The sequence below is a fragment of the Dendropsophus ebraccatus genome, chromosome 5 (genome assembly GCF_027789765.1).
Source record: "Dendropsophus ebraccatus isolate aDenEbr1 chromosome 5, aDenEbr1.pat, whole genome shotgun sequence".
NCBI lineage: Eukaryota > Metazoa > Chordata > Amphibia > Anura > Hylidae > Dendropsophus > Dendropsophus ebraccatus.
In genome coordinates, this window is record NC_091458.1 from 89,904,159 (window position 1) to 89,925,188 (window position 21,030).

The 21,030-nt window shown below is 38.9% G+C and overlaps 1 protein-coding gene across 9 annotated transcripts in view; it reads left to right on the forward strand.

Annotated features, from left to right (window-relative positions):
• MBNL2 (muscleblind like splicing regulator 2) overlaps positions 1-13,906 on the forward strand; it is a 139,102-nt gene extending 125,196 nt beyond the window's left edge. For 5 of the 9 annotated variants that reach the window (XM_069970681.1, XM_069970684.1, XM_069970686.1 and 2 more), the window contains one exon: positions 9,583-13,906. In XM_069970681.1, coding sequence (XP_069826782.1) covers positions 9,583-9,710 — 128 coding nt within the window. In that variant the 3' untranslated portion in view covers positions 9,711-13,906. The remainder of the gene's footprint in view (positions 1-9,582) is intronic. The other 4 variants (XM_069970683.1, XM_069970685.1, XM_069970687.1 and 1 more) reach the window with 1 other exon arrangement.
• Positions 13,907-21,030: the final 7,124 nt, after the last annotated feature.

Below are 21,030 nucleotides of genomic sequence, written 5' to 3' on the forward strand. Positions count from 1 at the left end.
ATCCTTCGCCATTCCGCAGTGTGCACCTACCCTTAGAGTGTATGAAGGAAGGGACACCCGAATCCAGCCCCCAGATGCCACCCCCACCCCCCATCCTCGGAGTTAGTGGGAAGATCGTTCGGGAACTGATCTTCCCACTGCTGGATAAAGGTTACCACCTGTACGGGGATAACTTTTATACCAGCACCCCCTCTTCCGGTCCCTCGCTGCCTGAGCTACTGTAGCTTGTGGCACGATCCGTAAATATCAGAAGCCGTAATAAAGCCCTAATATTTAGCAGCCATGGAGCGGACCCAGCGCTTCTGGATATGAAGGACCCCATATCGCACCAGGACAACATTTTCCAGGTGACATCCCCCACACTGGAAAACAGGAGACCCCAGAAGAAGTGCAGAGTGTGGTGTAACAGGGGGATCAGAAAGGACACCATTTTCCAGTGTGACACCTGTCCTGATCGCCCCGGCCTCTGCATACTGGATCGCTTCAAGGCGTACCACACGTCATTGGGGTTCTACATTATCTAAATTCTGTCCCTTATTCCTATTTCAGGGGTCACGTTGATCCAGGGATTATTCTGATCGCCATTATGGAGTCGGGACAGAATTTTTCCCCTGTGATGAGGCTACTGTCTTCTGCCTTACGAGGGTTTTTTTTTTGCCTTCCTCTGGATCAACACAGGTTGAATTTGATGGACACCTGTCATTTTCAACCTTATAAACCAATAATTGGCCTAATACCCCCAAATAAATTAGAATGGTCCCTTTTCCCCAGCTAAATAGGTATGGCCGCCATTCCCATTAGAGGATGCCATGATGCAATTACAAAGCCTCTGTGCGGCCAGGACAGTAGAAACACCCCACAAGTGACCCCATTCTGGAACCTACACCCCATAAGGAATCTAACGAGGGGGGCAGTGGGGATATGGCCCCCTGGTGACTGCCACATTTGGGCCGTGAAAATGAAAAAATTGTATTTTTTATTTTCATGGCACATGTTCCACTTATGTGCCCGTCACCAGTGGGGTCCATATGCTCACTGTACCCCTTGTTGGATTACTTATGGGGTGTAGTTTCCAGAATGGGGTCACTTGTGGGGGGGGGGTTTCTACTATCCTGGCAGCACAGGAGCTTTGTAATTGCGACATGGCCTCCATCCTCCATTCCAGCCTCTAAATGGCGCTCTGTCCCTTTGGTGGCTTGCCCTCTGCCTATATGGCACATATCCACATGTGGGGTATTTTCGTACTCAGGGGAAATTACCCTACACGTTTTGTGTTCACTTTCTTTTTTAACCCCTGATGTTACTTTAATGAAAACATCAAATGTTTCTTCTAATAATGCTATTGTGATAACATAATTAGAAGAAACATTTGATGTTTTCATTAAAGTAAAGTGATGATTAGTACAGAATGCTCTTTTGCCGGCAATATGAATTAACGGCTTATGGAGCTTCCTGTACTAATTAATATTTAATTAATAAAACACATTTTCGATGAAATAAATTCAGTTTCATTGTTCAATAATTTAATTCTAACGAATCCATCATTGTGCAATTAAATATACTGTCAAAAAATAAATATATATATAAATATACATTTATTTATATATCTATTTATTTTAACAGTATATTTAATTGCAAAATGATGGATTAGTTTAAATTTAATTATTGAACAACGAAGGGCACTTTATTACAACGAAAATGTGTTTTATTATTTTAATAGATTAACCATGAGAGACATCGGCATTACTGCAGAGGATCGCAAACCCCGGTAATAGCAATTCATGTAAACTGTGTTCCCTGCTTTCCCAGATGCATCCAGAGGTGTTTGCATCACTTTCTTAAGATTTTATTTGTTATTTTTAGTTGAACCAGATTTCAAAGTAAATGACCGTATGTTTTGAGCCGCATTTCTATTTTTTCCCACGGCCGGAGTTTCATCCGCACATTTACAGCCGCATAAAAAATACAGCCGCACAGTTAGATAGTGTGAACCTAGCCCCAACCTGAACAGGTCCCTAAATATCTGATTTTTAAATTTTACAGAAAATTTGGAAAATTGCTGCTAATGTTTTAAGCTTCCTATTGTCTAAAAAAATGAAATATAGTTTAATAAATGCCGCCAACATAAAGTAGACATGTTGCTAATGTTATTTAATATATAATTTATGTGGCATAACCATTTTCTGTATAAGCAGAAAGGTTTCAAAGTTTGAAAAATGCATTTTTTCACAATTTTTCACGTTATTTTGGTGTTTTTCATAAAGATTCGTTATGAGTATCGACTCCATTTTACCAGATATTTAAAGTACAATATGTCACGAGAAAACAATCTCAGAATCAGCCGGATAGGTAAAAGCATCCCGAAGTTATTAATGAATAAAGTGACACTGGTCATATTCATAAAATTTGTCTCTGCCCTTAAGGCCATTTCAGGCTCTGTCCTTAAGGGGTTAAAGTGAGAAGAAGCTATTCAACTGATGACAGCCTTACTGACACTGTCCAACAATATGAAAAACACAGAAGAAAACTGGGGTGCTAGTATCACATTAACTGCTATGCCCTAGCAAACCATCATGATGTGCAATGTTTCTGTCCAGATATACAGGATATCCTCAGGGGACCAGCTATAAACCCTCCTATAAAAGTACATGTGCAGTGCTGCCAATTTTTGCACAGTGCTCTCAAATTGTGCACAAAACACAGAAAAGCTAGAAAGTGTTTGAGCAAATAAGCAATCGCTGACAATTTTCCAACGATTTGTCACCAAAACCTACACACAAACCCTTGATACATCACCCTATCTGTGCCTGTTTAAAAATGTGCACACTGCAGCAGACTTAGTGGGTACAGTATCTATTGGGTATGGCAGCTTTAGATGTGTGCAGTGATGTATTGTCTTAGGGCCGTATTAGATGGCCTGATATTTAGGAGCAAGCAAGCTCTGACATGACCTGTTCCCTGCTTGCTGTCGGTGCTATTACATTTACCAACAGCAAGCAGAAGGGGGGGCGCGCAGGGTGCAGTGAGAGGGCTGCCCAAAAGATCTCTAGATTTTCCAGGTAGCCTATAGAGGATAGCGTCAGTCTGCTGCCACCACTCCTATTACAAGGAGCAATGGCCAGCAAACCTTTGCTATCAGAATTTTGGTTCTTGCAGAAACGCAACAATCAGTCAACATTGCACATGTCGGCGGATTGTTGCCTTTCTGCATGAGCTAATACACGAAACAAATACAAGTATGACCAATATTGGCTTTGTGTAATAGTACCCTTAGAAGGGAGTACTGCAAACAGAGCAGAGGGACTGAGAGGGCACAGTAATGGAAGATAATTAAAGGGGTACTCCAGCGGGAGGGGCTATTTTGGGATCTGGCCAGGGAGAAGGTGGCTGAGAGAAAAGACGTCCACTCATCTCCCCGGATCCAGCAGCGGGTCCCGGCCGCTTCCTGGTGTCTGATGCGGGCTCAAGACGTGATGTCCGCTCAGCCAGTCAGTGACAGAGGCGTGATCTGAGCGGATTTGAGACGGAATCCGCCTCTGTCACTGACTGGCTGAGCGGACTTGAGACGTCATGTCTCGGGCCCGCTTCTGACACCAAGAAGCGGCCGCGAATCGGGGACCGGAGTGCTGCGATATGGGACCCGTCGCTGGATCCGGAGAGGTGAGTGGATGTCTTTTCTCTCGGCCAGATCGCAAAATAGCCCCCCCCCCCTTCCCGCTGGAGTACCCCTTTAATCACCAAATTTCCAGACATAGGGGGTTTGCTTTGGGAAAACAAAAAATTGACTTAGAAACATTCTTTATTTCCCAATAACTTCACTTCAATTAAAGAAGACAGTAGCCCAGATTTACTAATACTGTCTAATTCTTATACAATGTAAACTTAAACTACACAGTCTAAAATGTGCCAGATTTATCACAGTTGCTCAGTTATTTATTTTTGTAATTTGACAAAGTTTTGTTATTTAACTTTATTGAAGGAAATGTAAAAAGTTATTTTTTTCCTGTCCAGTTATACAGTGACTGCCATTGGCAGCACTAAGTGGTAACACTGCCCCTTTGCTGCCACCAATGGCTGTGTTGGGAACTGCTGGACTGCACAAGCCCTTGTTCTGGCACAGTTACATATTGCAAGCACAGCTAAATACATATGACCATTAAAACAGACATTACCCTTGCAGCCTGTGTCACTAGCACTGCAGACATAAAGTAGGGATAACACTCGCTTAGCTTCACTGTGCACATAAAAGTCTAGGTAAATTCCTTCCTATGTATTTCAGAGCATTATAGATGCAATCAAATTAACACTAATACCCCTAGGGGACCAAATAAGTACATTTAGTTTAATTTAAAAATGAAAAAAAAAAAAAAGCTCCACTTCTCACACAAAAACTAACATTCATTTATGTTGACTTACTCAAAATGATAGAGGTACACAATGTGATATTGTGTTTACAGCATGCTGCCTTGTGCTTAACCATGCTGCGTGCAGATTTGCTGTGTGAAGAGGTAGTCTGCAGTGTAGAGCAATGTTCTGTAGAAGCTCTGGGTGGAAACTGGAAGGAGTGCTGTGGAAGGGAAGTGAGCACAAAGACACAAAAAATAGATTTTTGCTGGTGTCGAAACTGGAGCAGACAGGTAACCAATGCTATATGCTTATGCAAATATATATATATATATATATATATATATATATATATATATATACACACACACAATATATATACAGTGTATATATATATATATATATATATATATATATATATATATATATAAAAACTTTATTTAAAGGGGTTGGCCACTTTTTAGTAAAATAGTTTAGTACAAAGTATTAGTAAGTGCGCTCAATGTATATACTGACAGCAGCTCCATGTTCACCTCATAAAGCTAAAATCAGACTCCCCTTCACCAGGCTGGGCTTCCCTGCTCTGTTTTGTTTCAGTCCATAAAATGGCCGACATGGAGGAGCATGTGACCAGGCCCTGTCCACTGTGTTCTCCATAGACATATATATTCTCATTGGTGGACACTGGGGGGCGGGGCCTGGTCACATGCTCCTCCATGTAAGCAATCTTATTGACCAAAACACCACAGAGCAGGACAGCACAGCCTGGAGGAGGAGAGTCTGATATTAGCTCTATGAGGTACACAGGGAGCTGCTTTCAGTATATATATTGAGTACACTTTCTGATATTGTACACTGAGCAATTTTACTATAAAGTGGCCAACCCCTTTAACTTGATAATACATTTTACCATTGAACTTCTCAAATTCATCCTTTATTTACAAGTATACTATTTTATTACAAAACTATATTTAAAAAAAACTAATATGTGCTGGTTGTGGCTTACATTGCACTCTCTTGTAGTCATATCAAAGCATTCAAAATTCTTCTGCTTACCTCTTGTAATCCAGCATTATGCTGACAGAGTCATGTTAACAATGTAGTTAATATACCGTGCCCAAAGACACTAATTTGTATTGCATGATGGGATATTTAGTATTCTTAAAATACAGTGGTATCTGGTAAAAAATCTATAAAAAGAATTATATATACCCGTTATATATATATATATATATGCAGAACTTGTCCTGTACAGGTCCAACAACAGTGCGCTGCAGCAAGGTGTGAGTTAAATAGGGTTGTCCAGGCAGTTATATGCCTGAAAATAGGGTGATTAACCCATTCATGACTGAGGTCATTGGCGCCCTGATGTTCGGGTCAAATTAATGCAGTGTTCCTCTCCGCCTTCTAAGAGTCATAGTGCTTTTATTTTTACACCTACAGGGCTAAATTTGAATAGTTTTTTATTAATTTTTTTCTGATATATAATTTTTTTTTTAAAGTAAGCAATTTTTTTTTCTTTTTTTTTTTTCGTTTACATCGTTCACCATGCGGGAGCAATAATATTATATTTTAATAGATGGGACAATTCTTATGTGTTTATTTTTTTTTTCTTTTATAATGGGCAAGGAGATATTTTAAACTTTTATTGGAGGGGGGGTTATAAGGGTTTTTATAATACTTTTAAAAACTTTTTTACTGACACTTTTTTTAACACTTTTATTTTACAGTTAAACATGCATTCATTAGATTTGCATATACTGAGCTATGCTATGCCATAGCATAGCACTGATCAGTACTATCGGCGATCTGTACATAGAGTCTGCCTGACAGCAGACTCTATCTACAGAACACTGATCCAACAGGACGGAGGTAAATGTCTTTTCCCTGCCTGTCAATACAGGTGCTTAACCTGTCACTGACTTCCTTAAAGGGGTTAATGGGGGACTTCCTTTGAGGGGTTAATGACAGGTAGCTGCGGGATCGCAGCTGCCTTTCATTATCCTTGGCTCCGGACACACTAATGTGTGCAGGGCTGCTCACACTGCATTATATATACGTTCCTGCTGCACGGGGCATCTGTAGCAGGAACCTATACAGTATATACATATTGCTGACGTGAATGGGTTAAAAACAATAACCTGCACTTGCTTTCCTGGCTCACAAACCACTTCATGTATAATACCGCTTTGTCACCACTGTGTGGCTGCTTTCATATTTTAGGGTGATGTGTTTTAGGGTCATGGCAAGCCCCTTCAGCCAATCTGCAGCTGAGACAGTTCTTGGAAGTGACTACACAGTGGGGATGGGGTAGTATAATAACGGTGGCATGGAAGCCAAGAAGTGCAGGGTTTTTTTTTATAATCCCCCCTTCCCCAGGCATATAAGTAAAAACTCCCCTGTCCGGACAAACCCTTTGAACAGCCTAAGATTTCACAGGAACTGAGAAGAATGTTTCACCCTGTTTAACCCTCTGGATGTTACTTTCATTCTGTACCACATACCCAGTACAACAAATGTTAGGAGCTGCTAAGCAGCCTCAGAAATTAAACACTGTTGAAACACCATAGCCAACAATTTGGAAGGATAGCACACAACTATATTATTAATACATTTTACTGGGTTCAAATTAATACATTTTACTGTGTTCAAAGAAAACACAATCCCACTAAAACACTTTACAACATACTAATTATAGGTCCCTTTTCAATCACACAATAGTATTGTGTTGGGATGAGGTGTATTAAACACAACCCCAAATATGGTTATATAGACCAATAGATCAAAAATTCAAACCAGATCAAATAAGAATGGAAAATAAAATAATGATAATACAAAATTGTTATTGGAAGTTTAGGGCACATCTATTCAAATAATATATGCAGCTCAAGTAGTTCCATGCTTATCGTTATCACGTGACAGATACAAATGAGTTGATAGATAGATAGATAGATAGATAGATAGATAGATAGATAGATAGATAGATAGATAGGAGATAGATAGATAGATAGATAGATAGATAGATAGATAGATAAGATAGATACTTGAAGTAAATAGGTAACATAATCATTAGTGCCTAATGTGCAGGAGCAAAGTCAAGTGTTTGCTTGGGCCCAAAAAAATGGCTAAATTATTACATACAAACCAGTGAGTGCCCGTCCTGTACACCAGTCTGTAGTAAGCCCATGTTAGCAAATTAATGGATACTTGCCTAGTGCCATTTTACAAAAAGATAAGTAATTGTGAATTAACATACAAAAAAAAACAATAGGAATGAATTAGTACATTATTAGATTTTTTTCAGATGGGGTATGAGACAATACTAAGTATATTTAAACTATGTTTCTAGATTCCTACTACAAAGACTATGATATAAAATCAAAACCTACATAAATGTCACACACGTCTCTATAAAACATTTTTCTCATCCTGTACTTGCTAACAAACCTCTGCTTTATATGTGCTTTCAACCCCCTTTGTCTTAAAGGCATTCTGCTGTTTTCTGTGCTTGCATTCTCTTCTAGGTGGGAAAGATCTCATTAGAGAAGTATCATTTTCAATAGACCTTAGTTTGTATTGTTTACCATGAGATGAATGAACATTAGACATAAATCTGAGTACCATGCTCTCACGATCTCCTCGCATTATACAGAGTATGAATAGTAGTAACCATTGCTATGACTGCCGTATTCATTATACTGCATATGATTGATATATGAATGATATATATATATATATATATATATATATATATAGACTGAATGAGTTGTCTACAATACCACAATAACTAAAACTGACTATACACTCAGAGTGCTTGAAGGAATGCTCGTTCAGCCAAAAGCTAATTCAAAAGACATCAGCATGTTCCTTTTTCAGTGGGATAAGCCACTGTTGGAATGGTCTTATTCCCTATAAGAAATAAGAACATGACTAATCCTGCTTTAGGCTATGTTCACACACCATGATAATGAAAGCCATTTTTAGTGGGCAGCTGTCATTTAACAGCAAATAATGGCTATTATATGCTCTTAAATGAAGACCGTCCAATAAAAACGGCCGCCGTTATGACAGTATGTCTTATTTTTTTTGTCTTATTGAAAATATAAATTGTTTAGACAATTTTATGGACTATTGAGCCCCAGTAAAAGAGTCCCCAAAAGATAGATAGATACGTTTCAGTCTGGAGTGCACTCAAAGACCTGGTGTAGGAGTGCCAGCAACGGAGATTGGATAAAGTGCAACGTTTCTGTCTCATCTTGAGACCTTTCTCAAGCTTGAGAAAGGTCTCGAGATGAGACAGAAACGTTGCACTTGTTAATTTTTGCTACCTTGAAATAAAGACACAGCTTTTGCACGATTTGGAAGTGCTGTGACTTCTTGGACATAGATGGATAGATAGATAGATAGATAGATTTTCTGATATTTTTACTGACATTTTAAGTTAGCAAACTGTGGCTAAACGAAAGAGTGTATTGTGAAATATTATTTTGTCTGACAAAATATAGGATTCATTTATCCCCAAACTTGAGTTGGCTACTTAACATAATTAATGAGGTTCTGAAGTTTATTGGTAGTCTTACAATATATTAATATATACATTTGTATTGTATTGTATTTTTCTTTGTTATTATATTTATATATTTATATTTATGTAGAAATGCGTTTGTTATGTTAAACAGTCAAATCTGGCTTTAAGACATCAAAGGAAACCTTCACATGTTTTCTACTTACTACTTTCTTCAAATTCAAATTTCCTAAAGAACTTACAGTATATTCTCTAAATCATCAGATATCATTATGTTAGACTAAACCATGTAAAAGAAATTCAGTTCACCAGCAACATAGCCGAGGAACTTTGTAACCAGTCACCCATTATCAGTATTCACATGGTACTAGTTTCTGGTGAACATTTTGCCATTGTAATACAAGCCCATTCACTTTGGCAAATCATGTTATTAATGTCTTAAAGCTTGGTTGAATGTTTTTCAAAATATCGTAATTCAGACAAACCTGAAATTTCTATTGTCTGTCTTCCTTGTCTTTTGCTTCTTTAAAAGTAAATGTATCTAGAAATATTCTTCAAGGTGGAATGATTCTAAGTAAGTGAAATTCTGCAATTTTATAAGGTTGTCTCTTTAGAATGGAGAAATGTTGATTGTAAATAAAAATGTTTAAGATAATTTTTTTGTAAAAATCATGATTTAAAGATTAACTTGCAACATGTCTTCATTTTACTAGATCATACTGAAATAATAACCAAGAGTGGAGTAGAGCATCAAGAAGATTCACAGAAGATAGCAAAGCATTCATATTGTACATACTATCCAATCTCCTCCTCTATAGAATTGCCACAAACTGCATGCTAAACAAAAGGATCTTGTTCACTTTATGGACAAACTACAATCTCGTAGAAAGCTAGTGCTGCTATATTCTAAATTGATAATATATATGGTATGCGTAATATATTCCAACATAAAATAGTTAACTACCTGATACCAGCTGTGATGTTAGTGGGTAAAGTTTACTTTTTAATATTTTGTATACCTGGCTCCCACTTGATAATACTGTGTCCTGTCACATCCAAAACCAAGGGTTTAGCCTGCCCGTCCTATTGTATATTGTAAATGCTGCGAAACATTTAAAATGTACTGATATTTTTGTGTTCCGATGGCTAATATACAGTATTAGAGTGTGAATATAAGTAATACATTACAGATTATTTTAGCCATTAATAGAATTTATAAACTTCCCCTTTGTAGAGAAGACCAAGAAGATAAAGCACTCTCTCAAATGTGGAAATAAAGGCTTATTTTTAAAGCACAAATTCAAGACATACAAACCGGCCTCACACCCAATGTACAAAAGAGAAACAAAAACACTTGTGTTGGAATAAATGGGAATTCAAAAAAAGCAAAAAGGACAAAAAAGTGATCATTTGCACAGTATGACTGACATACACAAGAAAGTCTTGAATACCTTTATTTTAGTTGTGAGCATATAGCGTTTTTTAACCAAGACTTTGCAGAAGTGCCTAAATTTCACCACAGTACAACAAACGCAAAAAAAAGTATATGACTGCTGCCAACCTCCCAGTTACCAACAAGTGCACAGTTAAGGAATAGAGCAGTTTGGGTACCAGGTTAATACAGGTTGACAAGGCATTGGAGGAGGATAGTTTTCTTACATAATTGAATGTACAAAAGTATATATATAAATATATATAAATATATATATGTCAGTCACAACATTAAGGTGACTCTAATCTATAGAACATATTACATTTTTCAAATGTAGTAAGAGTTTTATTTTGACCCTGTTCAGTGCTCAAGGGGCCTGAAAAACACTGCAGAGCAATGCATTACAGGCCTTCAGTGCTGAATCATGCGACAACAGCAGGCGGGGAGTAATGGTCGACTGCAGGGTCTATAGTGTTATAAAATTTTTATTATTGGATTTAGAGAGTTGTAACAGGATTACAGCACAAGATTAAAGAATATTGTGTTTAAAGCATATTTTATGTCTGAAGAGTTATGAAGAGTTGTTGCTGATATGAGAAACATTGAAGACAAAAACAAAATAGATAAAGCAGATTCTTGATGTTTACTTTAATGGTAGGCCGTTGATTTACATGGTATTGTCTGTACAATTAATATGTAATTTAGTTAAAGTTTATTTCAAGCACTATTGTACCAAATACTTCATGTTTCTGTGTTGCACATTTGTCACACAAAGTATGTTGTTGCTGAATTATCGATATGAAAACAGAACAGCTGTTATACATGAATAGTATACCTAAGTGTTAGAAATATGTTATTTTTTTTCTCTTGTAAAAAGACAATATTAGTGATTGCAGTATTTTAAGAAAAAAAAATTTCAAGAGTTGAATGTAAGCTATTTTTAATGTGGGCAGCCTTTTCTGAAAGAAGGCGCTGTAATTCTAGAATCGGTAATCAGGAAAATATTCTGCCTTTATTTTTATTTTTATTTTGTAATATATGTACAATGTTTGATTTCTGCTCTTATATTTAAAAAAGCAGGTCTGATTACTCAGCAGAACTAAATCAAAATTCACTTGAAAGAGAGTATTTTAATATTGCTTATATCACTGTGTCTTCAGAGGCAAAGGTGACCTATACAAGTTTATTCTCTAATCTATGCTGATATTTTTATTATTATTATTATTCCTATTATTGGTTTCTGGATATGTGACCAGCCATCTTTTTGTCATGTTCAGCCATTTAACCAAATACAGCCTGTTACATTTTATATAAACTACAGAAAGTACCATATTAGAGGCAGTGTTATACACCATAACCAATATATTATCATTCATTCAAAATAGCCATTATATTGAGAAATATTGCTTGCTTGTGTCCCAGATCAGTTCACTGATGATGGAAATTGCTTTAAATTTGGCAAGTTCAATTTTAAAATTTATAGTAATATAGTCATTTTATGCATTATGTGAGTTTTTTTTACAGAAATTATTTTCTTCAACCACCTATAGGTTGCAGTAGGGTTGGGGAACCTCTGGCCCTCCAGCTGTTGCAGAACTATAATTCCCATCATGCCTGGACAGCCAAAGCAAATGCAGGCATGATGAGAATTGTAGTTCTGCAACAGCTAGAGGGTCAAATGCACCCTATCTTTAGGTTACAGTGTCATACTCATCCTTATACTGTGTACCTATTCTTTCCAATTACAAGAGAGATCTAAAATTGTAAGGATGTAAATGGCTGGCCTGTGTTTCAATTTTTACTTATACCTATATTTTATTATTTTTTAATGAAAAATTTACTTTTGGATGACTTGTGTTTTTGTATTTTTGTTTTTTGTAATGTCCTCTAATTAAAGTAGCCTCTTAAAGCATAAGGTATGTAATGCTTCTGTTAAAGTGCAAGAAACTCAATGGACAGCAGCAATAGGGCATGTTCACACCAGTATCTTTAGAGAGTATATATTATTGTCCAATCTTTACTCCATGCACTTCCATTTATGGAAAATCCTTTTAGGAGAGATATGCTTTTTCTTACATTTTAATATAGATTGGGAAACTAAAGCAAAAAATGCACTTAAAACGTAAAAGATTAAAATATTTACGCATGAACGACACTTAAAAATTGTAGGACAAAAAATGATGGTTCTGTTTATAAATATATAACAACCTAGTGCAAAAGAAAAGGAGTTCTTTTACATTTTTAGTCAAATTCTGGTAAGCGTGTTTCGAAAATGTTTAGAAGCAACAGTTTTAGGGTTGCTATAGATAACCGTTTGCACTAGACTCAGTACAAACCCCTCATAAGGGAATATTTGAGGTGCACAGCAATAAAAATGTGCCATAACATAAAGTAACCTGATTCTATCTGACAATGTTTTTCAAGAAATTTTAACAACATACGGTTAAATAATTCACAAGAACAACTTACAACTCACTGCTTCTACAGACTTTTCGAGGCCGGTTTCAGACAAGAGTAATAGAGCAGCATTTAGTTGTGATACTGTTATTTTTCATGATGAAACCCGCAGTGATGCCAGGACTTGCAAGACACAAAAATGCTGCAATATTATGCTTATCTGACACCAGTTTTTCAGGAGTATATTGCTGGGGTATATCTGGGCACCATATACTAAATGGATTTTTAAAATGGGAGATGGAAGAGTGACGGAAAAAAACATTAACACACATTAACATTGTCTTTCTCATCCATGGGCTGAGTGTACTTTTGCAGCTCAGCCTCCTTTAAATGAATGGGTCTACCTACACCACCAGAAACCTTTGGTCTAGAGTCTATAGCCATATTTTTTAAATCCTATACAATCCCTTAAAGTATGCCCTAGCAAAGAAACCAACCAACTGCCATGTGATTATAATCCAGTCAGTAAGGTAGATAAATATATTACATTTCTAAGCAATATACAGTATGTCTGTTATTATCTCTTTTGGTTGACCCACGGATGCTCTTTAACTCATTCACACCACTGTAGAACCTTCTAAAGGCAGATGTATAAGGATTGTTAAAGACAAAGATTTTCTATTTTATATGACAAGAAACTGAGACCAGCACCAAAATCCTCTGTCACTGATGTCTCATTATGAGGTTGCTACATGCGCAAGTTAAGAAGAAAAGACAACATTTTGCATCTGCACTGTCCTACTTCAAGGTCTTCTCTTTGTATGGGGATGTAAAATATTGCAAAGTTTAATAAATTATTTTGGTGCAGGAGTTATTCTTGTTTATATTTTTTTAGTATGGAGATTACAACCATATTCAAGTTAAGTACTTGACATTTGTACTATCAATCCTAAAAAATGTGTGATGACACAAACAGGGGGGAATAAATAAAAAAAAAAGTGTGAAATGTATTTTGTGAAAATGAAATGATTTCATCTTTTCACAATTCACTGATCAATAAAACTATTAATATGAATAATAAAAAGGAGAAATCTCTCTATAGACTTCACTTCATTCACTGTAGTGCATTATGTAAAATGGTTTCCATGAAACGTGCGCCAGAAAAAGTGAACTGTGTTTTTGCCCCAAATAAAGTTTTCATACATGAAGCCGCGCCTTGTTTTTGTGAACGAGTCAAGTTTGTCAGGAATGTTATGGTTTACTGGAGAACTATTTATATGCTGGAAATGGAACTCACAGTCAATGTGTGGGGTTTTTCATCAGTTTTCATGAGTGAAAACTTTTTATTTATTCCCCCCAAAGTGTTAAGTTGTTCCCTTTGTTTCCATTTCACTAGTTGTGACCTATATATTTAAAATTTTGGAAGAATTAACTGTACCTGAGTCGGAGACATACGGTCTGCCAAAACAGTGTTGGGTAAGTGTAACAAGGTAGAAATGCAGGATCTCGTTTTTTGTGTGTATAGGAGCCAGCACAGGTTAGTCTGCATCCACACTGCAGATGAGCATAAGAAATGGATACAAAGAGATGGAGTTTGCAGGGCTGTAACCAGGAAAAATGCTATATCAATGCTTTTCATGTATGAAGACAACACATCCTGAAAAATCACCTGACGAGACACTATAAAGTGATTTAGGTCTATTTCATGTTTATAGCTGCAGACATGGGTACCAATGATACCTTCCTCTTATGATGGCTGTTTATAAAGTTATTAAATCAAGTTTTACTTTTAGGTCCAAGAGCTATAGCGGCCGTGCTGAGCTGCGGCATGCATACTAATGCACAAGGTTTGTCTTCTGGCACTGAGCCATTAATCACCAAGGTGCGGAGGATGGAAGCGTGCAGGCTGCAGCTTTACATGACCACTTGAGCATAGAAGCAAAAGATGATTTTATAACTTTTCAAACAGCCATCAGCTAAGTAAAAGATATTAGTTGTTTACGCTCATTTGATTAATCAGCTGTCTTCCCATGTCTGCAGCTATGAGCATGATAAAAAACTGACATATTCCTTTTAACCCCTAGACGACCCAGGACGTAGAGTTACGTCATGGAAGTCTGTCACCAGACGACCCTGGACGTAACTGTACGTCCTGGGTGGTTCTCCCGCTATGAAGCGCGCTCCGGAGCGGAGCGCGCTTCATAGGAGGTGGGGGCCGGCTGCAGTGAGCACCTGGGACCTCACCGGTAATGACACGCTGCAGCGATCGCGCTGCCGCGTGTCATTAACCCCTTGAACGTTTAAGTGTAAGTGACAGGGGGAGTCCCCTATCACTTACCGATCGGGACCCCCGCAGTGTGACTGCGGGGGACCCGATCGATAAAACGGACCGCCGGAGGTCTCTCACCTGCCTCCGTGCGGTCCGATCGGCGATCTGCTACACTGAGCCTGCACAGGCAGGCTCAATGAGCAGATCGCCGATAACACTGATCAATGCTATGCCTATGGCATAGCATTCATCAGTGTAGAAATCAAACTAATCTATGTACAAGTCCCCCAAAGGGACTTCAAATGTGTGATAAAAAAAAAAGTTAAAAACACTATTACACTACCCCAAAACCCCTCCCCCAATAAAAGTTGAAATTACCCCCCCATCCCATTATATAAATAAAACATATAAAAATAAATAAATAGATAAACATATAATATACCGTAGCGTGGGTAATTGTCCGATCTATTAAAATATAACAAGCGTCATTGTGATCAGTGAACGGCGTACACGAAAAGAGGGGAAAAAGTGCGCGGATTACCGATTTTATGTTACATTATATATTTAAAAAATCAATAAAAAGTGATCAAAACGTCCGATCTTCACAAATATGGTATTAATAAAAACTAGAGATCATGGTGGAAAAAATGACACCCCATACAGCCCTGTAGGTGAAAAAATAAAACTGTTATAAGTGTCACAATAGGCCCATTTTATTAATATTTAATTGCCAAAAAAAAGGATTTCATAAAAAAAATACATATATAACATTAGAGAATCTGTGTAACCTGCATATGGTTGTGTTCGGGCTGACCTACAGAATAATAGTATCATGTCGCTGTTACCATATAGTGTATTACGTAGACACAGGAACCCCCCAAACGTTACCATATTGCATTCTTTTTTACGATTTCACCTATTTATATCTTCATAAATAATATATTTGGAATTCCATCATACATGTTATGGTAAAATGAATGACGCCATTACAAAGTACAACTATTCCTGTAAAAAACAAGCACTTACATGGCTTGTAGATAGAAAACTGAGAGTGCTAGAGCTCTTAGAAGGGGAGGAGGGAAAAAAGAAATCACTAAGATCAAAATTTGCACGGTCCACTGGGTCATTTTGGGCCTGGTCCTCAAAGGGTTAAAGGGGTAGTGCGGCGGTAAAGAATTATTCACAGAATAACACACATTACAAAGTTATACAACTTTGTAATGTATGTTATGCCTGTGAATGGCTCTTTTCCCCGTGTCCACCACCCCGCGTCATCAGCCGCGATTGACTGAGCACAGTTATGCTAAGCCAATCGCGGCTGAGCATCGGATGATGCTGCACAGGGCGGCCGGCATTCGGGACAGTCGGAGCTGTTCGCCGGCCGTCCGAAGAAGACGTCACTGACTGAAGATCGGAGACGGGGGTCGGCACGTGACAGGTATGTATAGCGCACCACACTTCTGGGTACAAGGGTGGGGGTGGTGGGACACGGGGAAGGGGGCCATTCACAGACATAACATACATTACAAAGTTGTATAACTTTGTAATGTGTGTTATTCTGTGAATAATTCTTTACCGCCGCACTACCCCTTTAAGTACTTATTATGGTAACCAGGGCCATATTAACAGCTGCTACTGCCCTAGGCACTAAACCTGAAGACTCCGCATCTTGGGGAGCATGGGGGAGCCTGATTTCGGCCACATGCATTTCTCCACATGTAGAAACATTTTCTGAATTGCGTTTTTCATGGTTTTTAACTGCTTATAACATAAACTTCCACATTGAATCAATGCTTAGAGCCGTCTACATATTGTCTGAAAAAATTCTTATCACAGGATTGGTAGGTAATAGCTCCAGGCGTCACATTTACTCGACTACTGTGACTGGATAACACCGCCATACCAGATCTGAACAATTCCACCATACACACACACACACCCCTTAAAAAGACAACAGGTTTACTGGTAAGTCTGAATGGGAGGTGGGAGACTAAAAACATAAAAAACTGTTGTTTCTTTCCCCCTGCTCTCTGGTGCTGCCCCCCTGCCAGGTGCTGCCCTAGGCACCGGACCACGGGTGCCTACTGGTAAATATGGCGCAGATAGTAACTACTCAAGACAGAATGCCCCTGAAGTATGCTAAATTCTTCCAGACATAATAATCCAGAAAATATCTAGTCTAGTATCTAGTCACCAAAGTGACTGTTCATGCACAAAATGCCATGCTGCATATCATAGACTAGACTGTCCTAACCTCTTGTATACTTAAACACAACCAGTTTGGTGCTAGCTAAATTGGGTTAAGGGGTCTAGAAGTTCTTCATCCTCACTCCCCACAAGGAGATTTGGACTGTGTTTCAATCTCCCCAGGTTTACACCCTACAGTAGTGAGCTGATGTCTGGAAGACACATGCAAAAATTACAGAATTGCAGGACCAAAATGTGGCTTTAAGACTATTGATGGTCAGAAAGAGTCAGGAGTTAGAGCTAGGAAACCAGAGCAGGAGTAGAATCACAAATTCCAGAAGGGCAAAACAGGAGCATAGCCAGATTAGACTAATGTCAGGATCCAGGTGTAGAAATACAGGTCCCCAGTCCTTTTTTGAACCACCGTCAGGTTCCCTGGCATGGCACCGGCCCATGCCGGAGCACTGGGGGAAGCCAGCCTCTAGTATGAGGGAACACCCTTCCCTCTGTCAGGCGGCTCCATTTAAATCAATAGGGCCGTGTCACAGGGACCGTCAACGTGCGCAGGAACCAGGGGGAGGTTTAAAATCTTCAATCATTTATTCACCAATAATTGGCATACAGAAGTTTAAAAAGAGCATGAACAATTAGATCAAGATTTCGGTGACAGCCGTTATACTTTTAGTAACGCATTATTATAGCCCTTTATGGTAAAGTTGGATAAAGCATTACGCAATGCAAAATAACTGTCACCTAATCTGGATTCAATGTTTATGCCCTGGTAAACTTTTGACTGCCAATAATTGGTGAAATGATGGGTTGAATTTATCATCATGCCACATTTTCTTGTTCTTAATTATAGAGTATGTTACTAAGCATTGAGTAATAGTTTCCATGGTATTCTTTCAAAGGGTTAAACTAGACAACACTTTTCCATCTGTCCTATTAGGGCATATGCATGTCATACAGGAAAGACCCCAACTTTGGATTCTCCTCTTTTAACCAGATTTGAGGGCAGCAAGAAAAAGTGGCTTTCTCTCCAGTGAACCTGGGGCACCAAGTATTATTTGCCTTTTCCTTTAATACTAAGTAGGGATGGTCCAAACCGAGTTCGGTTCGGGTTCGTACGAACCCGAACTCTGTAATGATTCCCGCTGTCTGCCCGCTCCGTGCAGCAGGCGGATCCAGCGGGAGGACCGCCTGGAAAACTGGGATACAGCCATAGCCATAGGCTGTATCCCAGTTTTCCAGGCGGTCCTCCCGCTGTATCCACCCGCTCCACGGAGCGGGCAGACAGCAGGGATCTGATGCCGAGCGTGAGGGTTCATACGAACCCGAACCTCGGAGGGTTCGGACCATCCCTAATACTAAGTATTCCTTTAAAAACTATTATGTCACCATTAAACAGTAAACCACAAGCTTTATAAACTCATTGACTATAATAAACTCTTCAGCTGCGTTCCTACTGTAGGTCACTCACCCCGACGTAAATTGTTTTCATGGGTTCCACTCCGTCTTGCTCCTTTATTCTTCACCCCTCCTATCTAACAAGTGGATCATGTGTTTTCTGTCTCAACAGTGAGCCGACTTAGCTACATACAAGCCAGCCCAGGAATCAATAGCAAAGGAGGAAGAGGAGGAATCAATAGAAGGAGGACTAGCAAGCAGAAAGCAGAGAAGAATCAATAGCAGAAGGAGGAGAGGAGGAATCAGAGGAGGGAGGAATCGCAGGATGAAGGGGAGGAATCATAAGCAGCAGGAGGAGGGGAGGAATCAATAGCAAATTGAAAAGGGAAGAAAGCATGAGCAGATAGGAGGCTTGCTGCATGACGGGAGCTGTAGTCTTCCAGCCGGCTTCATTTTGGAAAATAGTCCCTTCATTCAAAAAAAAGGTCCAAAAAGGCGAAAAGTGTCAGGGCGGTCTAGTGAGTACAACAAGGGTGCTTTTAAAGTATTTTTTTTTTTTTTTTTTTAAGTGTCTTGGGTGGATTACCCCTTTAATGCCACACTACATGGAGTAGCTGCTTTTCTAAAGGATCAGGATTTAAATAAATAATATAATACCTCCACACCAGGACCACATATTACTACTACAGTAATTAAATAATACTATCATACTGCTACTAAATTAAAGTCATCATACACAGAGCAACATCTTCAATAACATTATAATGTGTTACACTGTTAAACACTATGGGGGAGATTTATCAAGACTGGCACACTCGTACACCAGTCCTACATAAAGCCCATCACCTTTTCCCTGAACAGATTTACTAAGAGGTGTACGCCACTTAGTTCAGTCAGCGGTCCCTACGTCTGGCGCAGGCATTGTGCAAAAATCTGCACCTGCTCAGAGCAGGTGAAGATTTTTGCCTGGTTTACGCTCATCAGGCGGGCAGAGGTTACGGCTGGTGTATGCCAGGGAGAAAGCAAAAATCAGCACCTTCTCTCTGGGGCCAGGGACACAACAGTAAAAAATCTCCCCATATGTATACATTATACAAGGGACAAATAATTTCACCTCACCATGACCACTACGACCACTAGTATTACTACCACATAGTGACGAGATAATACCACCATACTGGTACTGAATAAAACAGACAAAATCTGCCAAACATCTTAGTCTCTAAACTTTTCTAGCATATTCTCCATCATTTCCCAACTCTTAGTGTTCCAAATAATGTCTACCTTGGTGTTCTGCATTGTATAATTGAGTAGTAAATAGTTTTTTGCTTTGGGAGGGAGGGGGGGTGTGATTGTGTGGATATGAGGCCTCCAGTGAGTAGGTAATTCCCCCTAATAGATATAAGCCCCCAGTAGGAAGATATTCCCCCTTGACGGAGAAGCCCAGAGTAGGTAGATAATACCTATTAGGTAAAAGCCCCCAGTAGGTAATCTCCATACATTAAGTAATCCCTCTCTATTAGGTAGATACCCCTAGTACATAGGTAACTCCCCCTATTTTGTAGATACTCCCAATAGGTCGAACACTTCCCCATAAAGTAGATGCACCTAGAAGGTAGGTATTTCCCTATTAGGTAGATGTGCCCCAACAGTGCCACTTCCAGTTTGATGATCTCCTTCCCCCCTCAGAATGTCTTTTAACTTCCCTAAGCCATAAATCACAGTATGAATGGGGTTTCTATGTGATCCACAATTGACTGGTTCCTAATAGCAAAAAAAACCTAAAAAAACAACAGCATCTCAGGTCATAACACAACCGGTTAAGTTACCATAGCCAGATCCACTCTGATCCCTAGCCTTATCCTTGTATGTGTTCTGTTACTTTGCCTTTATCTCTGTCTCAGTCCTCCTACAGAACCATCCTGCTACCCTACAGAACCACCTGACACCCTACAGAACCCTGTCAAAGATAAGGCTTGAGTGTGCTGGATTTTTCCACCCCACTCTTTTATACTTGGTGGGATAAGTTGGCACCATAGCAGTCTGACAGCAACTTACCACTCCCTATGGAGAACTGATGAACCTCCAGCCATGCCAAAAATTGATGTGCATGGGGAATTTGGGAGAGATAAGTTACAGATGAACAAACATTTCTCCAACAGGAGGTGTATGGCCAGTTTAAGTCAACATCCTACTGTCACCCTGGATTCAAAATCACTCAAATCCTAACCAATTAATGCTGACACTATAGGAATCCATTACAGCCATTAAGGGCTTTTTACATCAGTGGATTATTGGCAAGGAGTGTTGCTAGGAATGCTCCTTTGGCCGTAAATCGGCTTGTGTAAAAGTGACAGCGTTCAGTCGAGGACGAGAAAACGCCTCATCCTCTGCTGATCACATCTTTTGGATTGCAGTAAAATTTATCACTATCGGCTGCACATCTTCCTGTGCAAACAGGCCAGTGGG